General features: G+C 41.7%; 1 protein-coding gene across 5 annotated transcripts in view; it reads right to left on the bottom strand.

The window, feature by feature from the left end:
- The window catches only part of ppp2r3a (protein phosphatase 2, regulatory subunit B'', alpha), a 342,270-nt gene that overhangs the window by 17,718 nt on the left and 298,818 nt on the right, over positions 1 to 25,734 (bottom strand). For all 5 annotated transcript variants that reach the window (XM_072572892.1, XM_072572891.1, XM_072572893.1 and 2 more), the window contains 5 exons: positions 23,170 to 23,256; positions 10,655 to 10,811; positions 5,987 to 6,035; positions 4,696 to 4,785; positions 3,419 to 3,594 (listed from right to left, as the gene is read on the bottom strand). In XM_072572892.1, coding sequence (XP_072428993.1) covers positions 3,419 to 3,594; positions 4,696 to 4,785; positions 5,987 to 6,035; positions 10,655 to 10,811; positions 23,170 to 23,256 — 559 coding nt within the window. The remainder of the gene's footprint in view (positions 1 to 3,418; positions 3,595 to 4,695; positions 4,786 to 5,986; positions 6,036 to 10,654; positions 10,812 to 23,169; positions 23,257 to 25,734) is intronic.

The raw sequence follows: 25,734 nt of genomic DNA on the forward strand, positions 1-25,734 counted from the left end.
GAATTACAGAATTGTTGTGGTGCAGACAGAGTCCATTTGGCCCATTATGTATGTATTGGCTGTCTGAACATTTTAACTTAGTGCCAATCTCCTGCCTTTCCACATAACCTTACACGTTGTGTCTATTTAAATAATCATCAAATACCCTCTTGAATACCTCAACTGAACTTCCTCCAACACATTTCCAGAAGTGCATTCCTACTATAACTACTTGCTGTATAAATAAGTTTTTTTTCTCAATTTTCTCTTGCTTCTTTTGCAAAACACTGTGAAGTTGTGTCCCATGATTTTTAATCCCTTTAAGAGCAGGAAGCTTCTCTCAAGCAGTCTACCTCATTGTTTTGAAAACATTTATCAAATCTCCTGTTAGCCTTCCCCTCGCTAAGAAAACTCATCGCAACTTCTCCAATCCTTCATCATAGCTAAAGTGCCACATGCCAGGCACCACTCTTACAAACCTTTTCTGCACTTTCTTCAATACATTCATATCTTTCCTGTATCAAAGAAAAGCACAGCCTGTCAGGCAGCGTCCAAGGAGCAGGAAAGCCCTTCAACAGGCTTATGCCCGAAATGTTGACTCTCCTGCTCCTCGGATGCTGCATGATCGGCTGTGCTTTTCCAGCATCACACTCTTCAACTCTGATCTCCAGTATCTGTAGTCCTCACTTTTTCCCAGTCAATTACATCCTTCCTGTAGAGTTGCCCAGACTGTACAAAATGCATCAGCTGAGATCTAATCAGTGTCTTGCTTAAATTTATCATAACTTCCCTGCTCTTGTATCCTATGTCCCTATTAATGAAGCCTAGAATACTGTACATTTTGTTAAGACATCTCTCAACTTATCCTGCCCATTTTATTGACTTATACACAAATACATACAGGTTTCCCTACTCCTGCATACCTTTAGAATAGAATTCTTTAATCGTTCTCCATGTTCTTTGTACCAAAGTGTATCATTTCAAACTTCTTCACACGTTGTCTGCTTCTTGTCCACCTTCTCCACAATATGTCAGTCTTTTTTATGTTCTACACCATCTTCCTCAAAATTTACCATTCTCTTAAGTTTTGTGCTGTTTGCAGCTTAGATCCAGATTACTTACAAACCAGGAAAAGCAAGGGTCCCATACTAATCCCTGGGAACACGACTATAAACCTCCTTCGGTCTAAAAGATACCCATTAACCATTTTCTTAGCCCTCAGGCAATTTGTATCTACATTGCTACTGTCCATTTTATTCAATGAGCTATAACTTTCTCATAGGTCTGTTGTGTGGCATTGTATCAAATACCTTCTGGTAGCCCACATGCACCATGTCAACAGCCTTATTCTCATTAACCCTCTCAGTTACCTCTTCAAGAAACTCCAGCAAGTTAGTTAGACTTTATTTTCCCTTAACAAAGCCATTCAGACTCTTCTGAATATTTCTCCAAGTGATTATTAATTCTATGTCAAATAATTATTTTTAGAACTTCCCACCAAAGTGAAAGGGATTGGTCTATAATTCTTGGTAAAAACAACCCCAGGGCATCAATGTGGACTTCAACAGCTTCCTCATTTCCCCTTCCCCCACCTCATCCTAGTTTCAAACTTCCAGCTCAGTTACTGTCTCCTTGACTTGTCCGACCTGCCTATCTTCTTTTCCACCTATCCACTCCACCCTCTCCTCCTTGACCTATCACCTTCATCTCCTCCCCCACTCACCCATTGTACTCTATGCTACTCTCTCCCCACCCCCACCCTCCTCGAGCTTATCTCTCCATGCTTCAGGCTCACTGCCTTTATTCCTGATGAAGGGCTTTTGCCCGAAACGTTGATTTCACTGCTCGTTGGATGCTGCCTGAACTGCTGTGCTCTTCCAGCACCACTAATCCTATAATTCTTGGACCTATCTTTACAATCCTTTTTGAACAAGGGCATAATGTTTGTAATTTTCCAGCACTACTTCAAAATCCAAAGAAGACTGAAATATTATACCCAATGCTTCTGCAATTCCCACGTGGAATTCCTTTAATTTACCTTACATGCATCTCACCTGGTTCCTCTGCTTTATCAACTTGAAGCACCAATAGCTTATAAAATATTTCCACTTCATCAATTTTGAACTCTTAAAGTCAGTGAGCTTCTGCCTCATAAGTAAAGGCAGATGCAAAATATTTATTCTTTTTCCAAAAAATATACTTTATTCATGCAAAATATTTATTCTTTTTCCAAAAAATATACTTTATTCATAAAAAAACTTTATCTTCATTTACATGTACGAAAGTAGTTCTGTACAGTCTTTGCAGAACAAGAAAAGCAAACACTGGAGTTTGACATTCTCTACAGTTGCAAATAAAATGGCATTTCTTACTCACGCAGGACACTATTTACACACGTCGAGGCAACAAGAGGGTGTGATACCAGAACATACCCTTGTTATACTTCAGCACAAAGAACTCAACCATGCCTTTTTGTCCCTAAATGTAAATCCCCATTTTGACATCTATCAGGCCCTATTTCTTCTTTGACTACCCTTTTACTATGAACATGTTAATAGAAGACATGAGGCACCAGTACATACCACATGGTTGATGCCCTTGCTAGTCTTGCCTGGAAGAGAAAAAAAAAAGTCTGTTTGCTTCCCCTCTATCACTCAAAAGCGCTGACATTTGGTCTCACATCCTCATTTACCTCATCAAAGCAGCCATTCTTCAGATATGTGTCTACGCAATTAACATGAACCACAGCAAGAAGGCAGGGGCGAAGTGGGAGAATCTAAGACAAATGGTTGCACCTGTATGTGATTTCATATCTTCAGAGTGTGACCTTTCTGGCAATCATTAACATATGGTTAAAACACTATTCCAGAAGTTGAGTGCTCTTGACAAGTCCATGAAAAGGCAACGTAGTCATTTTAACAGTATGAAGTAAAGCAAAGTTAAAACTGGATCAGTTATGAGGCATTTAACTCAAACATCAAGGTGAGAGATGGTATTTTCAAATGTTGATGCGCTTTCAACATATTTGCATGTCTGCTATTTTAGGATAGGGCAGTAACCTGTTTGCTTTAAAATAGAAGAGACAGAGAAAGAGAGGGAAGTGATAATTGGGTGTTATATTTTACAGTTGCAGAGAGGAGTGTGATATGCAGGTTCTACTTCTTAAAATAACAGAGAGCAAAGTATGTATGATACTGGGTGCTAATTGTTCACAGTCATTTCCAGTTTAGGTATAATGTGGTTTCACAAGAGATTCTTTTGATTTACATCATTCCATAATGGAGATGGGACATCAATGAGGAGCACATCTTGAAAACTGTGTACCTATAATCCATGAATTTTGACTGAATTTTCAGAGATCACCTCATTGTTGTGTTGCTTCCTGTGGAGGCATTGAATTTGGGAATCACTTCAGTTGAATTCTACTCCATTTATTTACCTTCACATTCGGGTTTCACTAAATCCAGCAGTTGACAGAGGAGGTCATGGAATGGCAATGGTTCAATGCCCATTCCCTCCATGCGTTCACATTGCTCTTCATAGAAGTACTCAAGCTCATACATCGAAACTATGCCATCCCCATCGATGTCCATGGCTCGAAACCAGTATTCCATGCTAAAGAAAGAAATCAAATGCTTATTACTTCACAAAATTGTTGTCCATGAAATATGGTTAAAAGGATACATTACCAACAATTAACAAAAAGGCACTTTCACCTTATGTGAATCACAATCATACATTCATCCTGTACATTAAACCTTAAACAAGGGAATCAGGTTGCAATTTAGTGTGCTTTAATCTTTAGTGAATCTTATTTTCTTCATCACCCCACCACCTCCACATAGAGTTCTTTGTGCATTGTACACCAGTTAGCTTTTAGAAAATAAATGACTAGCTGTAAGGCTACGATGTCCATGACCTCTTGATGACCTAAGAGAATGCACTGTTATAATTCACCCCATGTCATTTTCTCATGAACTAAGGGCACTTTTAATGTAACCTTCATTTACTGCTTGAAAGAATCTTGTAAAGCACATAGAGATCACTTATGTTAAGGTAATCAGATATTAGGAAAAGATACTGCACTTTACCTGACATAATCCTGTCCATAAACTCTCAAAATGAGAATCACAAACATAAATGATTTGTCATTGCAGAACAAGAACACTGTTTTCCTTCAAAATGATCCCTGTTGCAGTCACTGACTTTTATAACATGTAGTTATAATGAAATCTTTACTTGATTAAAGATGATCAGGCTTCCAGGTTTGCTATATCTGCCACACGGTTGAAATCTGCTTCCACATGTGTCATTAATCAGGCAGTGAAGAGAAGCACCTTAGTGAAAATGTTTTATTTCATATTTTTGAGTTAAACAAATCTACTCTTCTTTCTCTCTGAATCACCTCTTTCCTTCACTCGGAACAGGTTCTGGTAGTCAATGAGGAACTACTAGCACCTTCACTAGTGGTGGGTGCCCAAACCTGTGTGGCGTTATAACAGTATCCAAGTACAAAGAACTCACTTACCCCTATATGTGATGTATAGACATGTAAATCTAGGAGAAGGAAGGTGGCTTCTACAGAAATGTAGCTGTCCAGACCTGAGAAGGGGCCTCTCAGGTGTTGTTGCAGAGCAGGGGTAAAGTTCTCTGACTGCATGTATAAACTAACTAAGGGAGTCGAACCTCCATTCACAATTTCATTAGTGTTATTACCTGGTGGGATTCTTCTTATCTTCTTCAGAAAGCAGAAACCAGACAAAGTCAGCATAGCTCATCCGACCTTCCTTCTGCACACAGTTACCCCTGAAATTGGAAGTGTTGTATTTACTAGGCCAGAGCAGAAAGTTCTTGCCAAATTCTTTTTCAAAATGACACATTCAAAATGGGCTTTACAAAAACACTAAGTTCTTCAATGCATGCAAAAGTTTTTGAAAGTCATGGCTTGCAACTGACCAGTACACCCATAAACTCTGCCTCCATAAGAGGCTGAGGCAGGACAAACAGATCATGTGGACAGACTGATTGACAGACAAATTGACATAATTTCTACGTAACCAATGTTTCTTATTTCGATTTATAATTGGAGCATAGATGACGGTCATTACTTTAAGTGAGGGGCAGTAGTATGATTTGATTTCTTTCTTCAGGAATATAACTGATGTTGGGGTGGCAGGTAGCACAATAATGTAAAGCAGGCATAGCCCCTGCACAGTACATCAGGATGTACATCCTGATATGAAGTCCTCGTATAAATTGTTGAAACCATAATGCATAAAATTAGTGGATATAATATGAGCTTATTTATGTAAAATATCTTTGTCCATTATTTTAATCGATGCCTCTGTTAAAATGACCACACAACAAATAGCAGTATGAGTAGATCATTCAGCCAATTAGCAGAATCAGGGCTGACCTTCAACCTCACTTCACCACCCCAGACTATCATATTGTCCCTTAATTCCCTTAGTATTCAAAGATTTATCAAGCTCTGTCTTGAATATGTTAAATGGCTGAATGTCCACAGCTCTGTGGGATAGAGGATTCCAAAAATTCACAACTCTTTGCGTGGAGAAAGTTTACCTCAACTTAGTCCTAAATGACCACTATTATTCTGAGATTGTAACCCTTGGTTCTGAACTCCCTAGTCAGGGGAAACCTCCTTCCAGCATCCACTGAAGCCCTTTACACAGATTATACACTTTCAATGAGCTTAGTTCTTGTTTTTCTCAGGGAATGAAATACCAGTCTACTCAATGTCTCCTGATAAGACAATCCCCTTAGCCCAGGAATCAGTCAAATGAGCCTTTGTTCAACTCCCCCAGCAGTGGTATGTCCTTTCTTTGGCAAACAAAAGGTTTAATAACTCCCTTCAAAGGGAGACAGAGGAGTTCCCTGCAAAAGTATGAAGCACATCTCCATGTGAATGAAATAAAGTGCTGCATAGAAATCTTCCTACATGTGATCTGTTTTATGGAACACATTTTTCAGTTTAATGTTTACGTACCTTGTGACTGCTCCAGAGAATATCCTTTCAATAATTCTATTCGAGATAGCTATGGAGAAAGAAAGAAAGCCAAACATGAACATTTCAGTTTCCAAATATGACTCTAAGTGAGGATGGATATTACATAATAATTCGTTTTTGCACGGGCTGAGGGGTTGAAAAAACATCATACCATGCCAGTCTGCTACTCCACGGCTTGCTGGGTATTGGAAGCTGGAGGGCAAAGGCTACAGAAACATTATATCTACAATACAAATTTTGTCCAAATATCAAGGAAAGGGCCATACTATTTGGGTAGCGAGGGAAGGGGGGCAAGGTTAAAACCAGCCCATATGTTACTTCATTTTTGACATAAACATATCCACAAGAAGGATCATGCCACTTGTTAGAAACGTATGTTCTTAACAAACAGCTTAATGGTTAAATACGGGCTGTCTGATAAATAGAGAAAGTAGACGTGAAGCCACAGTAAATTCTGTCTGGTCTCTTCAGGTGTCAACTGATAACACAAGAAAGAACTGAAGGCAACAACTTTACTTTTACTGCTTGTTTATAGGATGTGGTCATCACTGGCTGAGCCAGTATTGATTGTACATTAATAATTGCTTTTTTGAACTACTGTAATCACAAGGTGTAGGTATACATATAGTGCCATTAGGATAGAGTTCCAGGATTTTGACCCAATGACACTGAAGGAATGGCGATTTATTTCCAAGTCAGGATGGTGTGTGGTTTAGAGGGGAACTTGTGCATGGTGGTGTTCCCATGCATCTGCTCCTCTATCCTTCTGGCTGGTAGTGGTCACAAAATTGGAAGATGATAAGGAGCCGGGGTGAGTTATTGCAGTGCATCTTGTAAATGGTACAGACTGTTGTCAGTGTGTCATTGGTCAAGGCAGTGAATTTTGAAGCTCAGTCACTTTTGAACTCCTCATTTTTACCTCGTAAATGGTGGATAGACATTAGGGAGACAGGAGGTGAGTTACTTGCTGCAAGTCCAGGATTAGCAGGAGCGTTCCTGTGGGCTGCACAAAGAAATCTTCATCCTTACACTTCCTCAAAGATCCATATTGGCCTTAACACAATTGACTTGGTTGACTTCCTAAAATCAATTCAGCAGACTTCTCAATGCCATGCTCAGCTGACACCTGCCTACCAGCCTCACAGCTTTAGTTGCAGGTTTGGGCAGGAAGCCTTGCCCAAAGTATACTTAAACAAGGGACCTGAAGATTGCTCTTTACAGTCCCATGAACACCCAGGGTTAAAACCGTAGCTAATTTCTCTGTAATCAAATTGAAGAGAGTGAAGCCACGCTGAGACAATGATCAAAAAATGGAATTTGTCAACCCAGTTATTGTCTAAAAATTGCTAGCTGGAGGTAGGATGAAGGTTAGCCGTCTTATCACTCCTGACTGAAGATCATGAGACAATGAGCAGAAGTAGGTCATTCTGCCCAACAAGTTGGCTTTGCCATTCAATCAGATCTGATAATCTTCAACTCCATTTTCCTGCCAATTTCTTATGACCCTTGATTCCCTTTCTGTTTAAAAATCCATTCATATCCTCCTTGAATAATGATCCAGCCTCAACAACCCTCTGCAGTAAAGAATTCTACAGATTCACTATGCTGTGACAGAAGATATTCCTCCTCATCTCCATTTTAAATGTGCTACCCCTTATTCTGAGATTATGCTGTCAGGTCCTAAACTGTCCTACAAAGGGATATTAACCTTTCTACATCTACCCTGTAAAGTCCTCTGAGAACTTTTCAATAAGGTCGTCTCTTGTTCTTCTAAAGTCCAAGAAGTACAGGCCCAATCTACTCAGGATCTTTTCATAAGAAAATTCCTCCCATCTGGTGTCAGTCGAGTGAATTTCTCTGGACTGCGTCCAATGTCAGTACATCTTTCATTGAGTCATAGAGATGTACAGCACAGAAACAGACCCTTCGGTCCAACTCGTCCATGCCAACCAGATATCCCAACCCAATCTAGTCCCACTTGCCAGCATCTGGCCCATATCCCTCCAAACCCTTCCTATTCATACACCCATCCAGATGCCTTTTAAATGTTGCAATTGTACTAGCCTCCACCACTTCCTCAGGCAGCTCATTCCATAGATGTACAACCCTCTGCATGATGAAGTTGCCCTTTAGGTCTCTTTTATATCTTTCCCCTCTCACCGTAAATCTGTGCCCTCTAGTTCTGAACTGTCCCACTTGAGGGAGAACATTTTGTCTATTTATCCTATCCTTGCCCCTCACAATTTTATAAACCTCTACAAAGTCACTCCGCAGCCTCCGACGCTCCAGGGAAAACAGCCCCAACTTATTCAGCCTCTCCCTATAGCTCAAATCCTGCAACCCTGGCAACATCCTTGTAAATCATTTCTGAACTCTTTCAAGTTTCGCAACATCCTTCCAATAGGGAGACCAGAATTGCACGCAATATTCCAACAGTGGCCTAACCAATGCCCTGCACAGCTGCAACATAACCTCCCAACTCCTTTACTCAATGCCCTGACCAATAAAGGAAAGGATACCAAACACCTTCTTCACAATCATATCTACCTGCGACTCTACTTTCAAGGAGTTATGAACCTGCACTCCAAGGTCTCTTTGTTCAGCAACATTCCCAGGACATTACCATTAAGTGTATAAGTCCTGCTAAGATTTGCTTTCGCAAAATGTAGCACCTTGTATTTATTTAAATTAAAACTTCATTTGCCACTCCTCAGTCCATTGGCCCATCTGATCAAATCCTGTTGTAATCTGAGGTAACCTTCTTCGCTGTCCACTACACCTCCAATTTTGGTGTCATCTGCAAACTTACTAATTATACCTTTTATGCTCACATCAAAATAACTTATATAAATGATGAAAAATAATGGACTCAGCACCGATCCTTGTGGTACTCTACTGGTCACAGGCCTCCAGTCTGAAAAACAACCCTTCACCGCCACCCTCTGTCTTCTACCTTTGAGCCAGTTCTGTATCCTAATGTCTGGTTCTCCCTGTATTCCATGAGATCTAACCTTGCTAACCAGTCTCCCATGAGGAATCTTGTCGAATGCCTTACTGAAATCCATATAGAAGATGTCCACTGCTCTGCCCTCATCAATCCTCCCTAAACTGTTTGCAGTAATTCAACTGTGGTCTGAGTAGTGCCTTGTACAGATTTAGTAAAACCTCCCGGGTTTTATACTCCATTCCCTTTGAAGTGAAGGCCAACATTCAGTTTGCCTTCTCAATATCCATGGAACCTGGATGCCAGCTTTTCGTTGATTCACTGATGTGAGCTCCCAAAGACCCCTCTTCTGTAGCGTTCTGTAGTTTTTCTTTATTTAAATAATATTCAGCTCTTTCATTCTTCAAATTTTCCCATATTAGATTCCACCTGCCAAATTCTTGTCCACTGCTTAAATTGCTTATCTCTCTGCAGAATCTATGTGCCATCATTACCACTTGTCTTCCCACCTATTTTTGTGCCATCTGCAAACCTGGCCATAGTACATTCACTTTCGTCATCCAAATCATGAATACATACTGTAAATAATTGTAGTCCCAGTACTGATCCCTGTAGCACACCATTAGTTACAGGTTGCCATTCCGAAGTTATCCCCTTTATCCCAACTCTGTCTTCTATTAGTTTGCCATCCCCTATCCATGCTAATTTACTACCTCCAATGTCATGAGTTCTTATCTTAATCATGTGTGGTACCTTATCAAACAAAAATCCAAATGCATTACATCCAGTGCTTTCTATCTATCCTGCATGTTACCTCCTCGAAAAATTCTAGTAAATGTGTCGGGCACAACTACCTCTTCATGAAGCCATGCTGACTCTGTGTTACCATATTATGCATTTTGAAATGGTCTGCTATTACATTCTTATAACAGATTCTAACATTTTCCAACAACAGATGTCAAGCTAAGTAGACCATGGGTAATTACTGTTTTAAATTTCTTTCTTTTTTAAATCGAGGCAGTTTTCTGATCCTCTGGGATTCTTCCCGAATCTAAAGATTGTGCAAGATTAGTATCGGAGTATCCACTATCTCCACAGCAACTTTGCTTCATATCCTAGGATGCATGCCATCAGGTCCAGGCAACCGATCAATTTTTAGTACCACTAGTTTCCCTAGCACTTTTTCTCTAATGATAGTTATTTTGTTTACTTGTTATCTTTCTTTCGCCCCTTGATTATTTCGTTATTTTGAAATACTGTTAATATCTTCTACATGAAGACTGATGCAAAGTATTCATTCAACTCCTCTGCCATTTCCTGGTTCTCCATTATTATTTCTACAGCCTTGTTCTCTAAGGGGCCTATGTTCACTTTGGCTTCTCTCTTTTTATATATTGAAAGAAGCTCTTGACGTTCATCTTGATGTTACTTGCAAATTCTGGCATGTTGCCATCTACTATCTGGACTCAGAAACAAGGAATGATCCCAAGTGAGAGTCTGATGGGTTGTGTTCATGTTGGGTGCAGAGAAAAAGGTGAGCCAAATAAACTTTAAAAATTAAAATTGCAATACTTAACTGAATCGGTTAAAATATTTCTCAATGAGAAACATAGAATAATAATAGCACAATAACATACATAACGTTACAGGAAAAATAAAATGTACAGAAAACATATTGGCACGTCATTTTTAGAGAAACTCACCATGGTCATTGTGTCTGGCCAAGTCCTTCTGGTCAATGAAGAGGTCATGGTCAGTGTCTAGTTCCCAGAACTTACAGTAAATAACATAGAAATGTTCATAGGAGAAGTAGTCTGTAATTTGGTTTATATCATCTTCTTCCTCCAAAAGGGCGAGAGTCTGAGGAAATCAAGAAGTGATGGTTAATAATTGTTAGAAAGTAGAAAGCACCAATGGTGAGATCACTGACAGAATCACACAAGGAGAAAGTGAGGACTGCAGATGCTGGGGCTCAGAGTCGGGAGTGTGGTGCTGGAAAAGCACAGCAGGTCAGGCAGTATCCGAGCAGGAGAATTAATGTTTTGGGCATAAATCCGTCATCAGGAATTCCTGAAGGTCTTATGCCCAAAACGTCAATTGTGTTGCTTCTCAGATGCTGCCTGACCTGCTGTGCTTTTCCAGCACCACACTCTGGACAGAATCACATAGGTCCAGCAAGGCCTATCCTGATGTTGGGAGCAAATCACTATGTCTTTTAGGCAGCTTGCCAAGTTTGGCACTGTGCAGCGGTTGCATTGCCAACTAAGGAGGATTATAGCTTGTAAAATGCCTTAGTAATGCTGCAACTCACCTCGTTAATTTTCAACTTTCTATCTTACCAAATACACCGAACAAGCTGAACATTGGGAATTCTTTACATGGAAGTCAAAGAAGGTACCAAAGGCCATCTGCATTGACCTCCGGGCGCCAACAACTCATGGCATATCCACGGGATAATGGCATCTAAATAAGAACCCTCGTTGTATATCTCCAACCTACTTACATTATGCTTGTGCATTTCAATGCTATACTGGAGAGTACATTGTCAACTATTGCACAGAGCCATGGTAATGGGGACTCCATAGTGAGAGGAACTGACCGGGATTTTTGTGGCAGCAGGTGGGACTTAAGGATAGTGTGTTGCCTTCCTGGTGCCAGGGTTAAACACATCACAGACAGAGTGCAGGAAATCCTCAAGGACGAAGGTGAAGAGCCAAAGGTGGTGGTACATGTTGGCACAAGTGATGTCAGGAAGAAGAGGAGGAACATACTACAGCGGGGCTTCAGAGAACTAGGAAGAAGGCTGAAAAGTAGGATGTCCAAGGTGGTTATCTCCGGTTTGCTTCCAGTTCCTCGGGCTGGTGAGGCCAGAAACAGGGAGGTAATGGACTTGAATGTGTGGTTGGGGAACTGATGCAGGAAGCAAGGATTTAAATTCTTGAATCACTGGGGTATGTTTTGTGGTAAGCATAAGTTATACAAGAGAGACGGTTTGCATCTTAATAGGTTAGGGACCAGCATTCTGGCAGGCAGGTTTGCTACTGCAACATAGCTGCATTTAAACTAAGTAGTTGGGGGGGAGGGGACAAACTGGATGTTTAAGAAGGAAATTGAAGGGAAAGTTAGAACAAGAGAAGTCAAGAAAGACAACTGTATCAATGAGGCAGAAAACTCAGAAAGGGATCATGCTGTAAAGTTGAGTGAAATAGGAGTTAATGGGAAGGGTGAGGCAGTAACAAATTAAAAATACTATACATGAATGCACGAAGCATTAGAAATAAGATGGATGAGCTTGAGGCTCTTTTGGAAATTGGCAGATACGATATTGTGGGGATAACTGAGACTTGGCTTCAAGTGGACAGGGCCTGGGAAATGATTACTCAAGGCTACACGTGCTAACGTAAGGACAGACTGACAGGCAGAGGGGGTAGGGTGGCCATATTGCTAAGGGATGATGTTCAGTCCCTTGTGTGGGGGGACCTAAAATCAAGGGATGTAGAGTCAGTATGGATAGAGCTGAGAAATTCTAAGGGTAAAAAGACCCTCTTGGGAGTTATCTATAGGCCCCCAAACAGTAGTCTGGATGTCGGGTGTAAGTTGAATCAGGAGCTGAAATTGGCCTGTTGCAAAGATATTACTACAGTTGTTATGGGGGATTTCAACATGCAGGCAGACTGGAAAAATCAGGATGGTACTGGACCTCAAGAAAGAGACTTTGTGGAGTGCCTCCGAGATGGATTCTTTGAACAGCTGGTGCTGGAGCCGACCAGGGAGAAGGCAATTCTGGATCTGGTATTGTGCAATGAACCAGATTTGATCAGGGACCTCGAAGTGAAGGAGCCATTGGGAAGTAGTGACCATAATACAATAAGCTTCAATCTGCAATTTGAGGGAGAGGATACAATTGGAAGTGACAATATTTCAGTTGAATAAAGGGAACTATGGAGCTATGAGGGAGGAGCTGGCCAAAGTTCAATGGTGCAATACCTTAGCAGGGATGACAGTGGAGGAAAAATGGCAGATATTTCTGTGTATAATGCAGAAGATGCAGGATCAGTTCATTCCAAAAAGGAAGAAAGATCCTAGGAGGTGGCCGTGGCTGACGAGGGAAGTTAAGAAACATATAAAGTTAAAAGAGAAAAAGTATAACATAGCAAAGATAAGTGGGAAAACGGAGAACTGGGAAGCTTTTAAAGAACAACAGAGGATTACTAAGAAGAAAATACGCAGAGAAAAAATGAGGTACGAAGGTAAACTGGCCAAAAATATAAAGGAGGATAGTAAAAGCTTTTTTAGGTATGTGAAAGGCAAAAAAATGGTTAAGACTAAAATTGGGCCCTTGAAGACAGAAACAGGGGAATATATTACGGGGAACAAAGAAATGGCAGAAGAATTGAATTGGTACTTCAGATCTGTGTTCACTGGGGAAGACACAAGCAATCTCCCCGAGGTAACAGTGGCTGAAGGAACTGAACTGAAGGGAATTTATATTTGCCAGGAATTGGTGTTGGAGAGACTGTTAGGTCTGAAGGTTGATAAGTCCCCGGGGCCTGATGATCTACATCCCAGGGTACTGAAGGAGGTGGCTTGAGAAATCGTGGATGCGTTGGTGATTATTTTCCAGAGTTCGATAGATTCGGGATCAGTTCCTGCGGATTGGAGGGTGGCAAATGTTGTACCACTTTTTAAGAAAGGTTGGAGAGAGAAAGCAGGAAATTATAGACCAGTTAGTCTGACCTCAGTGGTGGGAAAGATGCTGGAGTCTATTATAAAGGATGAAATTACGACACATCTGGATAGTAGTAATAGGATAGGTCAGAGTCAGCATGGATTTATGAAGGGGAAATCATGTTTGACTAATCTTCTGGAATTGTTTAAGGATGTAACTCTGAAGATGGACGAGGGAGATCCAGTGGATGTAGTGTACCTGGACTTTCAGAAAGCTTTTGATAAAGTCCCACATAGGAGGTTAGTGAGCAAAATTAGGGCACATGGTATTGGGGGAAAAGTACTAACTTGGATTGAAAGTTGGTTGGCTGACAGGAAACAAATAAACATCTCCATTTCAGAATGGCAGGCAATGACCAGTGGGGTACCGCAGGGATCAGTGCTGGGACCGCAGCTTTTTACAATATATATTAATGAAATAGAAGATGGTATTAGTAATAATGTTAGCAAATTTGCTGATGATACTAAGCTGGGTGGCAGGGTGAAATGTGAGGAGGATGTTAGGAGATCACAGGGTGACCTGGACATGTTAGGTGAGTGGTCAGATGCATTGCAGATGCAGTTTAATGTGGATAAATGTATGGTTATCCACTTTGGTGGCAAGAACAGGAAGGCAGATTACCACCTAAATGGAATCAATTTAGGTAAAGAGGCAGTACAAAGAGATGTGGGTGTTCTTGTACACCAGTCAATGAAGGGAAGCATGCAGGTACAGCAGGTAGTGAAGAAGGCTAATAGCATGCTGGCCTTCATAACAAGAGGGATTGAGTATAGAAGCAAAGAGGTTCTTCTGCAGCTGTACAGGGTCCTGGTGAGACCCCACCTGGAGTATTGTGTGCAGTTCTGGTCTCCAAATTTGAGGAAAGACAATCTGGTTATTGAGGGAGTGCAGCGTAGGTTCACGAGATCAATTCCTGGAATGGCGGGACTACCTTACACTGAAAGACTGGAGCGACTGGGCTTGTATACCCTTGAGTTTAGAAGACTGAGAGGGGATCTGATTGAGACATATAAGATTATTAAAGGATTGGACACTCTGGAGGCAGGAAACATGTTTCTGCTGATGGGTGAGTGCCGAACCAGAGGACACAGCTTAAAAATATGGGCTAGACCATTTAGGACAGAGATGAGGAGAAACTTCTTCACCCAGAGAGTGGTGGCTGTGTGGAATGCTCTGCCCCAGAGGGCAGTGGAGGCCCAGTCTCTGGATTCATTTAAGAAAGAGTTGGATGGAGCTCTCAAGGATAGTGGAATCAAGGGTTATGGAGATAAGGCAGGAACAGGATACTGATTAAGGATGATCAGCCATGATCATATTGAATGGTGGTGCAGGCTCGAAGGGCAGAATGGCCTACTCCTGCACCTATTGTCAATTGTCTATTATCATTATCGCACTGTAGCAAAGACACTGCACACTCACGGATATATACCAACTCTTGGGAGTGGTACAGGCTGTATCTAAATTGAACAGGTGTTCACTGGCTTGCTTAGCACTCACTTATTCTGAGCCTAACTAGATACTCACAGCATCCGGCCCTGCCTTTTGTATTTTGCCCCTCAGCCAGGAATGTCAAGCTCATAGTACTGCTGCATTGCTTTGTCTTCGAGGGAAGATGTAAAGTCAGGAAGCTTGCCATGGTTGTCAGTAGTACTCAGTCAAATGAAAGGAAATGGTCATTGGTCAGGGTGTCCTGGAATAGTAAGTCAAGGGAAGCATCTGATACCATTCCAGTGGTTTGGACATGGTCAGTCAGTTGTTCAGAGCAGTCAAAGTCAGGATAGAGTCAGAGAGATGTACAGCATGGAAACAGACCCTTTGGTCCAACCTGTCCATGCTGACCAGATATCCCAACCCACTCTAGTCCCACCTGCAGCACCCAGCCCATATTGCTCCAAACCTTTCCTATTCATATTCTTGTCCAGATGCCTTTTAAATGTTGCAATTGCACTAGCCTCCACCACTTCTTCCGACAGCTCATTCCATACACATATCACCTTCTGCGTGAAAAAGTTACCAGTTATATCTTTTATATCTTTCCCCTCTCACCCTAAACCTATGCTCTCTAGTTCTGGACTCCCCTAACCCAGGGAAAAGACTTTGTCTATTTATCCTATCCATGCTCCACATGATTTTATAAACCTTTATAAGGTCACCCCCTCAGTCTCCGACGTTCCAGGGAAAACAGCCCCAGCCTGTTCAACCTCCCCCTCTAGCTCAAATTCTCCAACCCTGGGGCAACATCCTTGTAAATCTTTTCTGAACCCTTTTAAGCTTCACAACATCTTTCTGTTAGGAAGACCAGAATTGCACACAATATTCCAACAGTGGCCTAACCAATGTCCTGTACAGCCGCAACATGACCTCCTAACTCCTGTACTTAATACTCTGACCAATAAAGGAAAGCATACCAAACGCTTTCTTCACTATCCTATCTACCTGCAATCCTACTTTTAAGGAGCTATGAACCTGCACTCTTGAGATCTCTTTGTTCAGCAACACTCCCTGGGACTTTACCATGAAGTGTATAAGTCCTGCTAAGATTTGCTTTCCCAAAATGCAGCCCTTCTCATTTATCTAAGTTAAACTCCATGTGCCACTTCCTAGCCCATTGGCCCATCTGATCAAGATCCCATTGTAACCTGAGGTAACCTTCTTCGCTGTCCACTACACCTCGAATTTTGGTGTTGTCTGCAAAGTTATTAACTATACCTCTTATGCTCACATCCAAATCATTTATATAACTGATGAAAAATAGTGGACTCAGCACCGATCCTTGTGACAATCTACTGGTTACAGGGCTCCAGTCTGAAAAACAACCCTCCACCACCCCCCTCTGTCTTCTACCTTTGAGCCAGTTCTGTATCCAAATGGCTAGTTCCCCCTGTATTCCATGAGATCTAACCTTGCTAACCAGTCTCCCATGGGGAATCTTGTTGATTGCCTCACTGAAGTCCATATAGATCACGTCCACCACTCTGCCCACATCAATCCTCTTTGTTACTTTTTCAAAAAACTTAATCAAGTTTGTGAGATTTGATTTCCCATCTACAAAGCCACATTGACAAACCCTAACCAGTCCTTGCCTTTCCAATACATGTAAGATTCTCCACATAAGAGGATAGGAGCTAAATATTATGCATCCTGTCACCCACCCTGACTCTTTCTGCCCATTGTAGGTTGTTCTCCTCGTGAAAAGAGAGCAACGCCAATAAAAGTGGGTGACAAAGTTATTGCTGTTGGGTCAGATGGGTAGGTGCACTGAGCGCATGAGTAGCCAGTGCAGAGCACATGCAGGGTTTGTGATGTTGGGGCTGAGATGGGCGACAGCAACTGAGGGAAGATATTGCAGGCAATATTGAGAGTAAGAGAATATGAGGTGGGTATACTAGCAGAGGTAGAGTGTTAGTTTGATTTATAGGAGAGATGATGAAGTGGGACTTATATTGGCAGAGGTGGAGAAGGTCAATCAGTATGTTGCTGTGCATTCTTCCAGGTGACAGAAGCTGCACTGTCTAAGATGGCAAACGTAGACCAGGCTGACATGGTCTGGTGTCAAGACCTCCACCTGGTCCTGTGTACCATTCCATTCAGTAGGACCCCCAGGTCCCTTCCCACCAAATGGGCTGCCAAATTTCCCTTGACAATATTGTCCAAGCCAAATTTACTGAACCATGCAAGGCAATTCCAGACTGACAGCACTTGTGCAGTACTTATATTGGCCTTTTAAAGGTGACACCAGCATCAGGAATGCAGTCAATTGCAGAATATCCGAGGAGCAGGAAAATCGATGTTTTGGGCAAAAGCCCTTCATCAGGAATGAGACTGGGAGACTTGGAGGTGGAGAGATAAATGGGAGGGGGGAATGGGGCTAGGGAGAAGGTAGCTGAGAGTGCAATAGGTGGATGGAGGTGGGGGTAAAGGTGATAGGTCGGACAGGAGGGTGGAGCTGATAGGTGGGAAGGAAAATTGACAGGTGGGACAGGTCATAAGGGCAGTGCTGAGCTGGAAGGTTGGAAGTGCGGTAAGGTGGGAGGGGAGGAGAAATGAGAAAACTGGCAAAGTCCACATTGATGCCATGGGTTTGAAAGGTGCTGAGGCGGAAGGCCCCCGGTTATGCCTGTCTCTTTGTCGGCTACATAGAACAGTCCATCTTCCAGAGCTACACTGGCACCAGTCCCCACCTTTTCCTCTGCTACACTGATGACTGCATTGGTGCCACCTCGTGCTCCAACTTCACCAACACATTCTACCCTAACCTTAAATTCATCTGGACCATTTTTGACACTTCCCTCCCCTTCCAGGACCTCTCCATTTCCATCAATGATGAGCGACTCAACACTGACATTTTCTGCAAACCCACCGACTCTCACAGCTACCTGGATTACACCTCCTTCCACCCTATTTCCTGCAAAAATGCCATCCCATATTCCCAATTCCTCCACCTCTGCTGCATCTGCACCCAGGAGGACCAGTCCCACCACAGAACACACCAGATGGCTTTCTTCTTTAAAGAATGCAATTTCCCATCCCATCTGGTTGAAGATGTCCTCCAATGCATGTCATCCATGTCCCACACCTCTGCCCTCAAACCCCACCCCTCCAACCGCAATAAGGAGAGAAACCCCCCGCCCGGTCCTCACCCCACCAACCTCTGCTTAAACCACATTATCCACGAACATTTCCACCACCTACAAATGGACCCCACCACCAGGGATATATTTCCCTATCCACCTTCTGTAAAGACCGCTCCCTCCGCGACTACCTGGTCAGGTCCATGCCTCCTAACAATCAACCCTCCCCTCCTGGCATCTTCCCCTGCCACTGCAGAAATTGCTAAAACCTAAGCCCACACCTCCCCCCTCACCTCTGTCCAGGGTCCCATCAAAGTTTCACCTGCACTTCCACACGTTATTTATTGTATCCGTTGCTCCTGGTTCGGTCTCCTCAACATTGGTCTCCTTTACGTGCCTTCTCGCAGAGTGCTTCAGAGAACATCTCTTGGACACCTGCACCAATCAACCACACCGACCTGTGGCCAAACATGTGAACTCCCCCTCCTACTCTGTAGAGGACACGTAGGTCCTGGGCCGCCTTCATTGTCATTCTCTCACCACCCGACAGCTGGAGGAAGAACACCTCATCTTCCGCCTCAGGACTCTTCAACCCCAGGGCATCAATGTGGACTTCACCAGCTTCCTCATTTCTCCTCCCTCCACTTTACCCCAGGTCCAACCTTCCAGGTCAGCACTGTCCCACCTGTCAATCTTCCTTCCCACCTATCCGCTCCACCCTCCTCTCTGACCTATCAGCCTTACCCCAACCTCCATCCACCTACTGCATTCTCAGCTACCTTCTCCCTTGCCCCACCCCCCTACCATTTATCTCTCCACTCCTGAGGGTCCCAGCCTCATTGCTGATAAAGGGCTTTGCCCGAAACATTGATTTTCTTGCTCCTCGGATGCTGCCTGACCTGCTGTGCTTTTCCAGCACCACTCTAATCTTGACTCTAATCTCCAGCATCTCCAGTTTGCAATTCTGCCTAACTGCAGGTTATAATGATAGTGGCACATTATCCTGGGAATGGCACGGCGTAAGATAGGGCAATAATTGGATGAAAGGGCATGATAGGGATAAGCTATGTAATTAATGAAGCAATTTTGGTAAGATACAGCATGAAAATCTGGTCGTCTTTATGATGAAAAAACCCTCTGAAAAACCCAGCACAATTCGTATTTCGCCGAAATGAATTCAGCCTATTTCTTCAAAGATAACAATGAAAGCACAGCTGACTATAGTGAATTGGCAAACTAGGTTAAAGTATAGATCAATAGGATGCAGTGGTTGACACTGAAGTGGATTTTTCTGAATATATAGAATAGCTACCTCACAGTAAGGTGGAAAAATTCAAAGGGAACTGATCTACAATCCATGGTTACCTAAAAAGGTTAATATAAGACTTAAATTAAAAAAAATAACTGTGCAATTCTGAAAACTGAACAGGACAAAAAAGCAAAGCATGAGTAACAAGTTAACAGAGTAAAAAATAGAAAACAAAGGAAAGCAAGCCAGAAATATAAAATCTGATCTTAAGAGTTTATATAAATATTTTACAGAAAAGGAGTAAACAAAGTGAGCATCGATCCTATAAAATTTGAATCTAGAAAATTGATAATGGGGCAAAGAATTGGCAGATGAATTGAAGAGCTATTTTGCATCAGTCTTCAATACTGCGGATCCAAGAAGCAGCTATACACCAAGACATGTAAGAAAAGGAGGAACTCAATAAATTACAATCAGCAGTTAAGTGATACAGAGTAAACTATTAGAGCTGCAAGCTGATAAATGATTGAGTCCTCGGACTTCATTTTCAAATTGCAAAATAAGTGACTCATGGGATAGTTGATACATTGGTTTTAATTTTCCAAAACTCCCTATTAAATTAGAAGCAGGCAAAACTTACTTCTGTAGTAAAAAATGAGGGATGACAAAAAAAGCAGGAAACTACCAGCCAATTAGTTTTAACATCTGTACAGGAAAAGTGTTAGAAGCTATTATTAAACAAGTTATAGCAGGACCACTAAATTAAGTTCAAGATAATCAGTCAATACGGTTTTGTGAAGGGGAATTCATGTTTATCAAATCTATTGAAGCTCTTTGAGGAAGTCACATGTGCTGGAGATGAAAGGTAACCAGTGAGTTTACTGTGTATAGATTTCCAGAATATCCTCGTGTCTCATCAAAGGTCATTGTGGAAAATAAAATTCACGGTGTAGGGTGTATCATATTGGCATGACTTGGAGGTGCAGGTGTTGGACTGGGGTGGACAAAGTTAAAAATCACACAACACTAGCTTATAGTCCAACAGATTTATTTGGAAACACTAGCTTTTGGAGTGCTGCTCCTTCATCAGGTGGTTGGCATATTGCCATAAATAGTAGATTGGTTTGCTAAACAAAACCACAAGCAGAGGGTAGGCATATTTTTCAACCTGGCAACACATAATAAGTAGTGTGCCACAAGGGTTAGTGCTGGGACATCAACTGTTTGAAATTTAAATAAATGATTTGGATAAAGGGATGGAAGGTACTGTTGTCAAATTTGTTGAAGACACAAAGAAAGGTAGAAAAGTAAGTTGTGACGAGGATACAAAGGAGCATAAAGATATAGTTAGAGTATGCAAGTGGACAAAGATCTAGCAAATGGAGTATAATGTCGAAAAATGTGAAACTGTCCACCTTGGAGGGAAGAATAGAAAGGACATTTCACCTAAACAGTGAGAGATTGCAAAGCTCAGAGGATATCTCCGAGAAACCACAAAGGATTCGTATGCAGGTACCACAAATAATTCAGAAAGCTTACAGAATGTTATCATTTATTATGAGGAGAATTTAACACAAAATTAGGCAGGATATTCTTCAGTTATACAGGGTAACGGGGAGACTCTATCTGGAGTTCTGTGTACTTCTTATTTAAGGAAACATACAAATGCAACTCAGAGCAGGTTTACCAGACTATTACTTGGAATGAGTGGATTGATTATGAGGGAGTTAGATAAACTAGGTTTGTAACTGCTGGCGTTTAGAAGACCAAGAGGTGAAGAGACTTGACTGAAGCAGAATCTCACCACTTTGGTCGTTAAATGTGGGTCAGGACCCTGATGGTGCCTGAGGTTCACCTGCCTGCAATGATCTTCCTGGAGGTAGTCAATTAACAGATCTGGGGGTTCTGTCCAATGAGAGGCATGGGCAAGCAATATAACTGGGAAAACCAATTGGAATGCCTGAGGCAGTACTCAGTTGGCAGCCACACCTCAATGTGGAGGTGCCCCCGAAGGATTGAAAAATTGAAGTACGTATGGCCATTGCTGCCAAGCTGTCAGTGTGGATGGCGACAGAGAATGGGCTACGTTCACCTCTGTAGCATCTGGTACCTTGAGCTCCAGCAGTCAAGGGAAAGATGGAGTGCTGTTTAAGGGGACCTCACAGATTCTAAATTCTCACCAGAGGACCACCTCCAGGAATCTGAGTGGCATCCTCTTCAGTGATGGACCCATCCACTGGTGCCAAGATTCCAGCAGCATTGTCATTTGCCTGTGGAAAGGGAACTTTATTGCTTGTAATTCACAATCGATATCTGGTGGGCAGGTGGCCATTTAGCCTTCGCCTCTGAACAATTTTCTTGGAAGTGGACGCTACTGTAACACAACATTTTCTGAAAATCTGCATCTCCTACCCTGCCCCGCTTTCAGAGCCGCTCCCATTGCCTGATAAAATTCCGAACAACAGTAGTCATTCTGTTGTTCGCTAAGATTCCACTGCTACCTCTCTTGTCAGCTCACATCAGGAGGTTTGCGGACAAGCAAGTTTTAAAATCAAAATCTCTGTGAACAATTCCAACTAACAGGACTGGCCATGAGATTCACTGTTACTGCAGACTCTCACCCAACATAGAGAATCTGAATTGTCAGAGTGCATTAGATCTTAAAACTCAATTATCCCACACTATTACTAGATAAGGCAGTGGTTTTGAGGAGCAGTAGGTACCACTGAGCCAGAATCTGTGTTCAAGTTCCACTCAAGGATTTGATGGCCATGGAAGGTATGCTTGTAACTGGCTAAACAGTTTTGACTACCAACCTATAAATTTTTTTGACATGCCTTTCACAGGAAGCGTGTGTGAACATCTCTTGCCAGCTATACTTGATGTGCAGTGACAACCTCAAGTTACAGATTCTGGTAGCATGCTGGTGACCCTCTCCCAGAAAAAACCTAGCTATGAAAAGAGATGTAAGTACGTGTTTTGACTTCCTCACACGCCACTGCGTGTAAGAATAGAAAAGAGGGATGTGGACAGTGAAGATGCATATCCAGTGCTGACTTCGGCAGTGACAGCCTTTATAAGCATAAGGCTATAATAATTCTAATTGCAACCACGCAGAAGTAGCAAAAGGTAACTTAATATTGAGGAACATGTTCTTCATGACCCACATATCAAGTTAGGAATAGGATGAAAGGTTTAAAGGACATTTTAGACATATTGGATCAAAAGCTGCAAGTTGTCAGAACTGCTGCATTGTCAAAATATAACTAGGTAAATTGCAGCATTAGAATGATATACTTGAGTTTGGTTTTGTCTTTTTTAATTTAGTTTGATAAGTTTTAATTAATATTACTACCATGTTTGGATAAATGTAGCTGGGTCCATGCTCGGGACAGTTGCATTTAGTCAATGGAAGGATTAGAGTTGATATAATAAATGTCGAATTAATTTTTAATTCAAAGAATTTGCTAATGCCATTGGAGGGGTCTTGTGGAAGAAAATTGTGCATTTCTACATCTCCTTTGCTATGAAATCCTTAAATACATTTTGTAGAATTTGACACGCTCAACTCATAATTTTTGTTTCTGAGCTCTACTATTAACAGCATGTTGGACAGTCTGAGATAAATCATGACTGATTTCTGTGGCCTTTGGCAGAGGATGTACATACTTGTAGGAAGTTGCTCTTCCTCAGCTCTGTCAGAGTTATCTTGCCAGACCAGGATCTGTTGACTGTGTAGAATATTCTCTGTATGACCTATGGATTTAAACAGTAGGTAAACCACAAATCAACCTCACGATAAAACCATATACAAATCAGACAGATCCTATTACCAGGAAATAAGAGAAAGGGCAAATTGGCAGCATGGTTACATGCCACAGTTTATAGACAGATGTCCTATAAAACTGACAGCATAGTCTTGCCAACCTCACACGTCATTCAATATGTGTGGCCTCCAAGGAGAAATTACCATTCTATTTTAAATCACCTCACTATGACTTGTTAACAAACAGAGGGATTAACATTATTCACACATCAAGAAACCAAATGACAAACTACGTACCTAATATGGAGAGTCACAGGATAGAGATCACCTTCAAGCACTCTCACTCTTTCCATGACATGATAATTTAGAAATCCTTGCCACTTACTCATGCATACACAAATGGTTACTGTTGTCAGTCCTTTTCTTTTTTGGGTCTAGTCATGCGGATCTCTTTTTTTGATGCCAGGAATTTAAAATCCTTCCTCCTTTCTACTACGACTGGGATTGGTTTGTTGTGTCACCGAGGTGCATTTATTTACATATTACTGGATATTTGGAAGCATCTTTAACATTTGGGGGAAACAATACAGTGGATAAAGAAACAATTTTTAATTAGTCTTGCGGCTACAAATCCATGTAAGGGCGAGAAAAACAAAAAAAAGAGAGAGAGAAAGAGAGAAACAGGCATTCACTATTTCCAAAAGCTGTGTGGTCAACTCCTTATGGCCTGCATTGTTGAGAGGGGCAAGTTAAAAATCTGCAGTGATAACTTTGACCTATAATCAAGAAGGGGAAACTATTGGGCCATTTAGCAGTGAAGCATAAGGTTAATAAAAAGTGTAAAAGTCCCAACTTCTGATTCACTCTGGCCAAATGTGAAATCTTCTGAGCTTGGTTCAGAAATCTTCTTGAATTAAACTGAAATATGTCAGTTACCTCCCCCCCCCCCCTACTCCGACATGCCTCCAAAGATATTCACTACAAATGGAGATCCACAACAGCACTGTGTAGTAACTAAGTTAAAGTGGATGGGAAATAAGATTTGGCAATGGCAATTCAAAACTAGTTATACTTGAGTTAATGCCATGGAATGCCAGTAATGTGACCTGCATTCATCAGCAACAGTTATCTGTATAAAAGTTGGACAGAGACAGAGTGCAGACCAAATGGACAGTTCAACAAAGGATTATTATTTATGGGAGGCAGGGCTTGCACGAAATTTAATTTTTAACCTTCAGAGAATCTTGGAAGGGTGGATTACTTAGGAACAATGTCAGTTTAAACAATATACATCTTGAACTCGTGATAAATTATCGAATCCCAACATACTCAAGATGCAGCAAAATATTTTACTGATTTAGGAAATGTCATGGAAAATAATCAGAATAATAGTACGGAAAAATAATATTGGTTATCTCTCTCTACCAACTGTGACTAAGTGACTTTATGTAGACGCTGTTCAACTGTTGCATTTAACTTTGACTGTGTGTACCTATTATGGGTAAATATCTTCTCTCTCTTCTTGCGGGCCCACAGATGTAAGTATCCTGTGAAAAAAACATTAAACTGGCCACAACTGGACTATTGTGTTTAATTCTGGGTAGCACACGTTAGAAAAAAACATGAAGGCTTTCAGAGTGTGAAGCAGAGATTTAAGAGAATTATCCCAAAGGATGAAGATTCATTGGTCGATCAGACATCCCTGAGTTGCTTTCCTTAGAGCAGAGAATGTTGAAAGGAAGTTTGATACTTGTGTTCAAAATCATGTGCATCTGGATAAAGTAGATAGAGAGAAACTGTTTTGCTTGGTGGAAGTGTTGAGAATCAAAGAACATAGATTAGCAAAAGAATTAAAGGTAATATGAAGAAATTTTAAAAATAAGCTGGAGAAATTCAGCAGGTCTGGAAGTATCCCTGGAGAGAGAAACAGAATAATGTTTTGAGACCAATATGACTTGTCTTCAGAACTGGGAAGTAATGTAATAGTGATATGTAGGAAAACCTCTTTAGGCAGCAAGAGAGATTACATTAGATTCCCTACAGTGCAGAAACAGGCCCAACAAGTCCACACCAAACCTCCGAAGAGCAACCCACCCAGACCCATTTCCTCCAACTAATGACCTAACACTATGGGCAATTTAGCATGGCCAATTCACCTGACTGGCACATCTTTGGACTGTGGGAGGAAACTGGAGCACCCGGAGGAAAGCCATGCAGACATGGAGAGAATGTGCAAACTCCACACAGTCATCCAAGGCTGGAATCGAACCTGGGTCCCTGGCGCTGTGAGGCAGCAGTGCTAACCACTGAGCCACCGTACCGGTCATGATTCAGAATGTATTGCTTCTCATCAGGGAAACAGACAAGGGCATGAAAGGAAAAAAAAATACAGGGCGACATGGAAAGAGCAGGTGTCCAAAAGCTGAAATGCTCTTGTAGAGGGCCTGCAGAAACCAAATGGGCTGAAT

This window comes from Chiloscyllium punctatum, chromosome 6, assembly GCF_047496795.1.
Source record: "Chiloscyllium punctatum isolate Juve2018m chromosome 6, sChiPun1.3, whole genome shotgun sequence".
In the NCBI taxonomy this organism is placed as follows: Eukaryota; Metazoa; Chordata; class Chondrichthyes; order Orectolobiformes; family Hemiscylliidae; genus Chiloscyllium; species Chiloscyllium punctatum.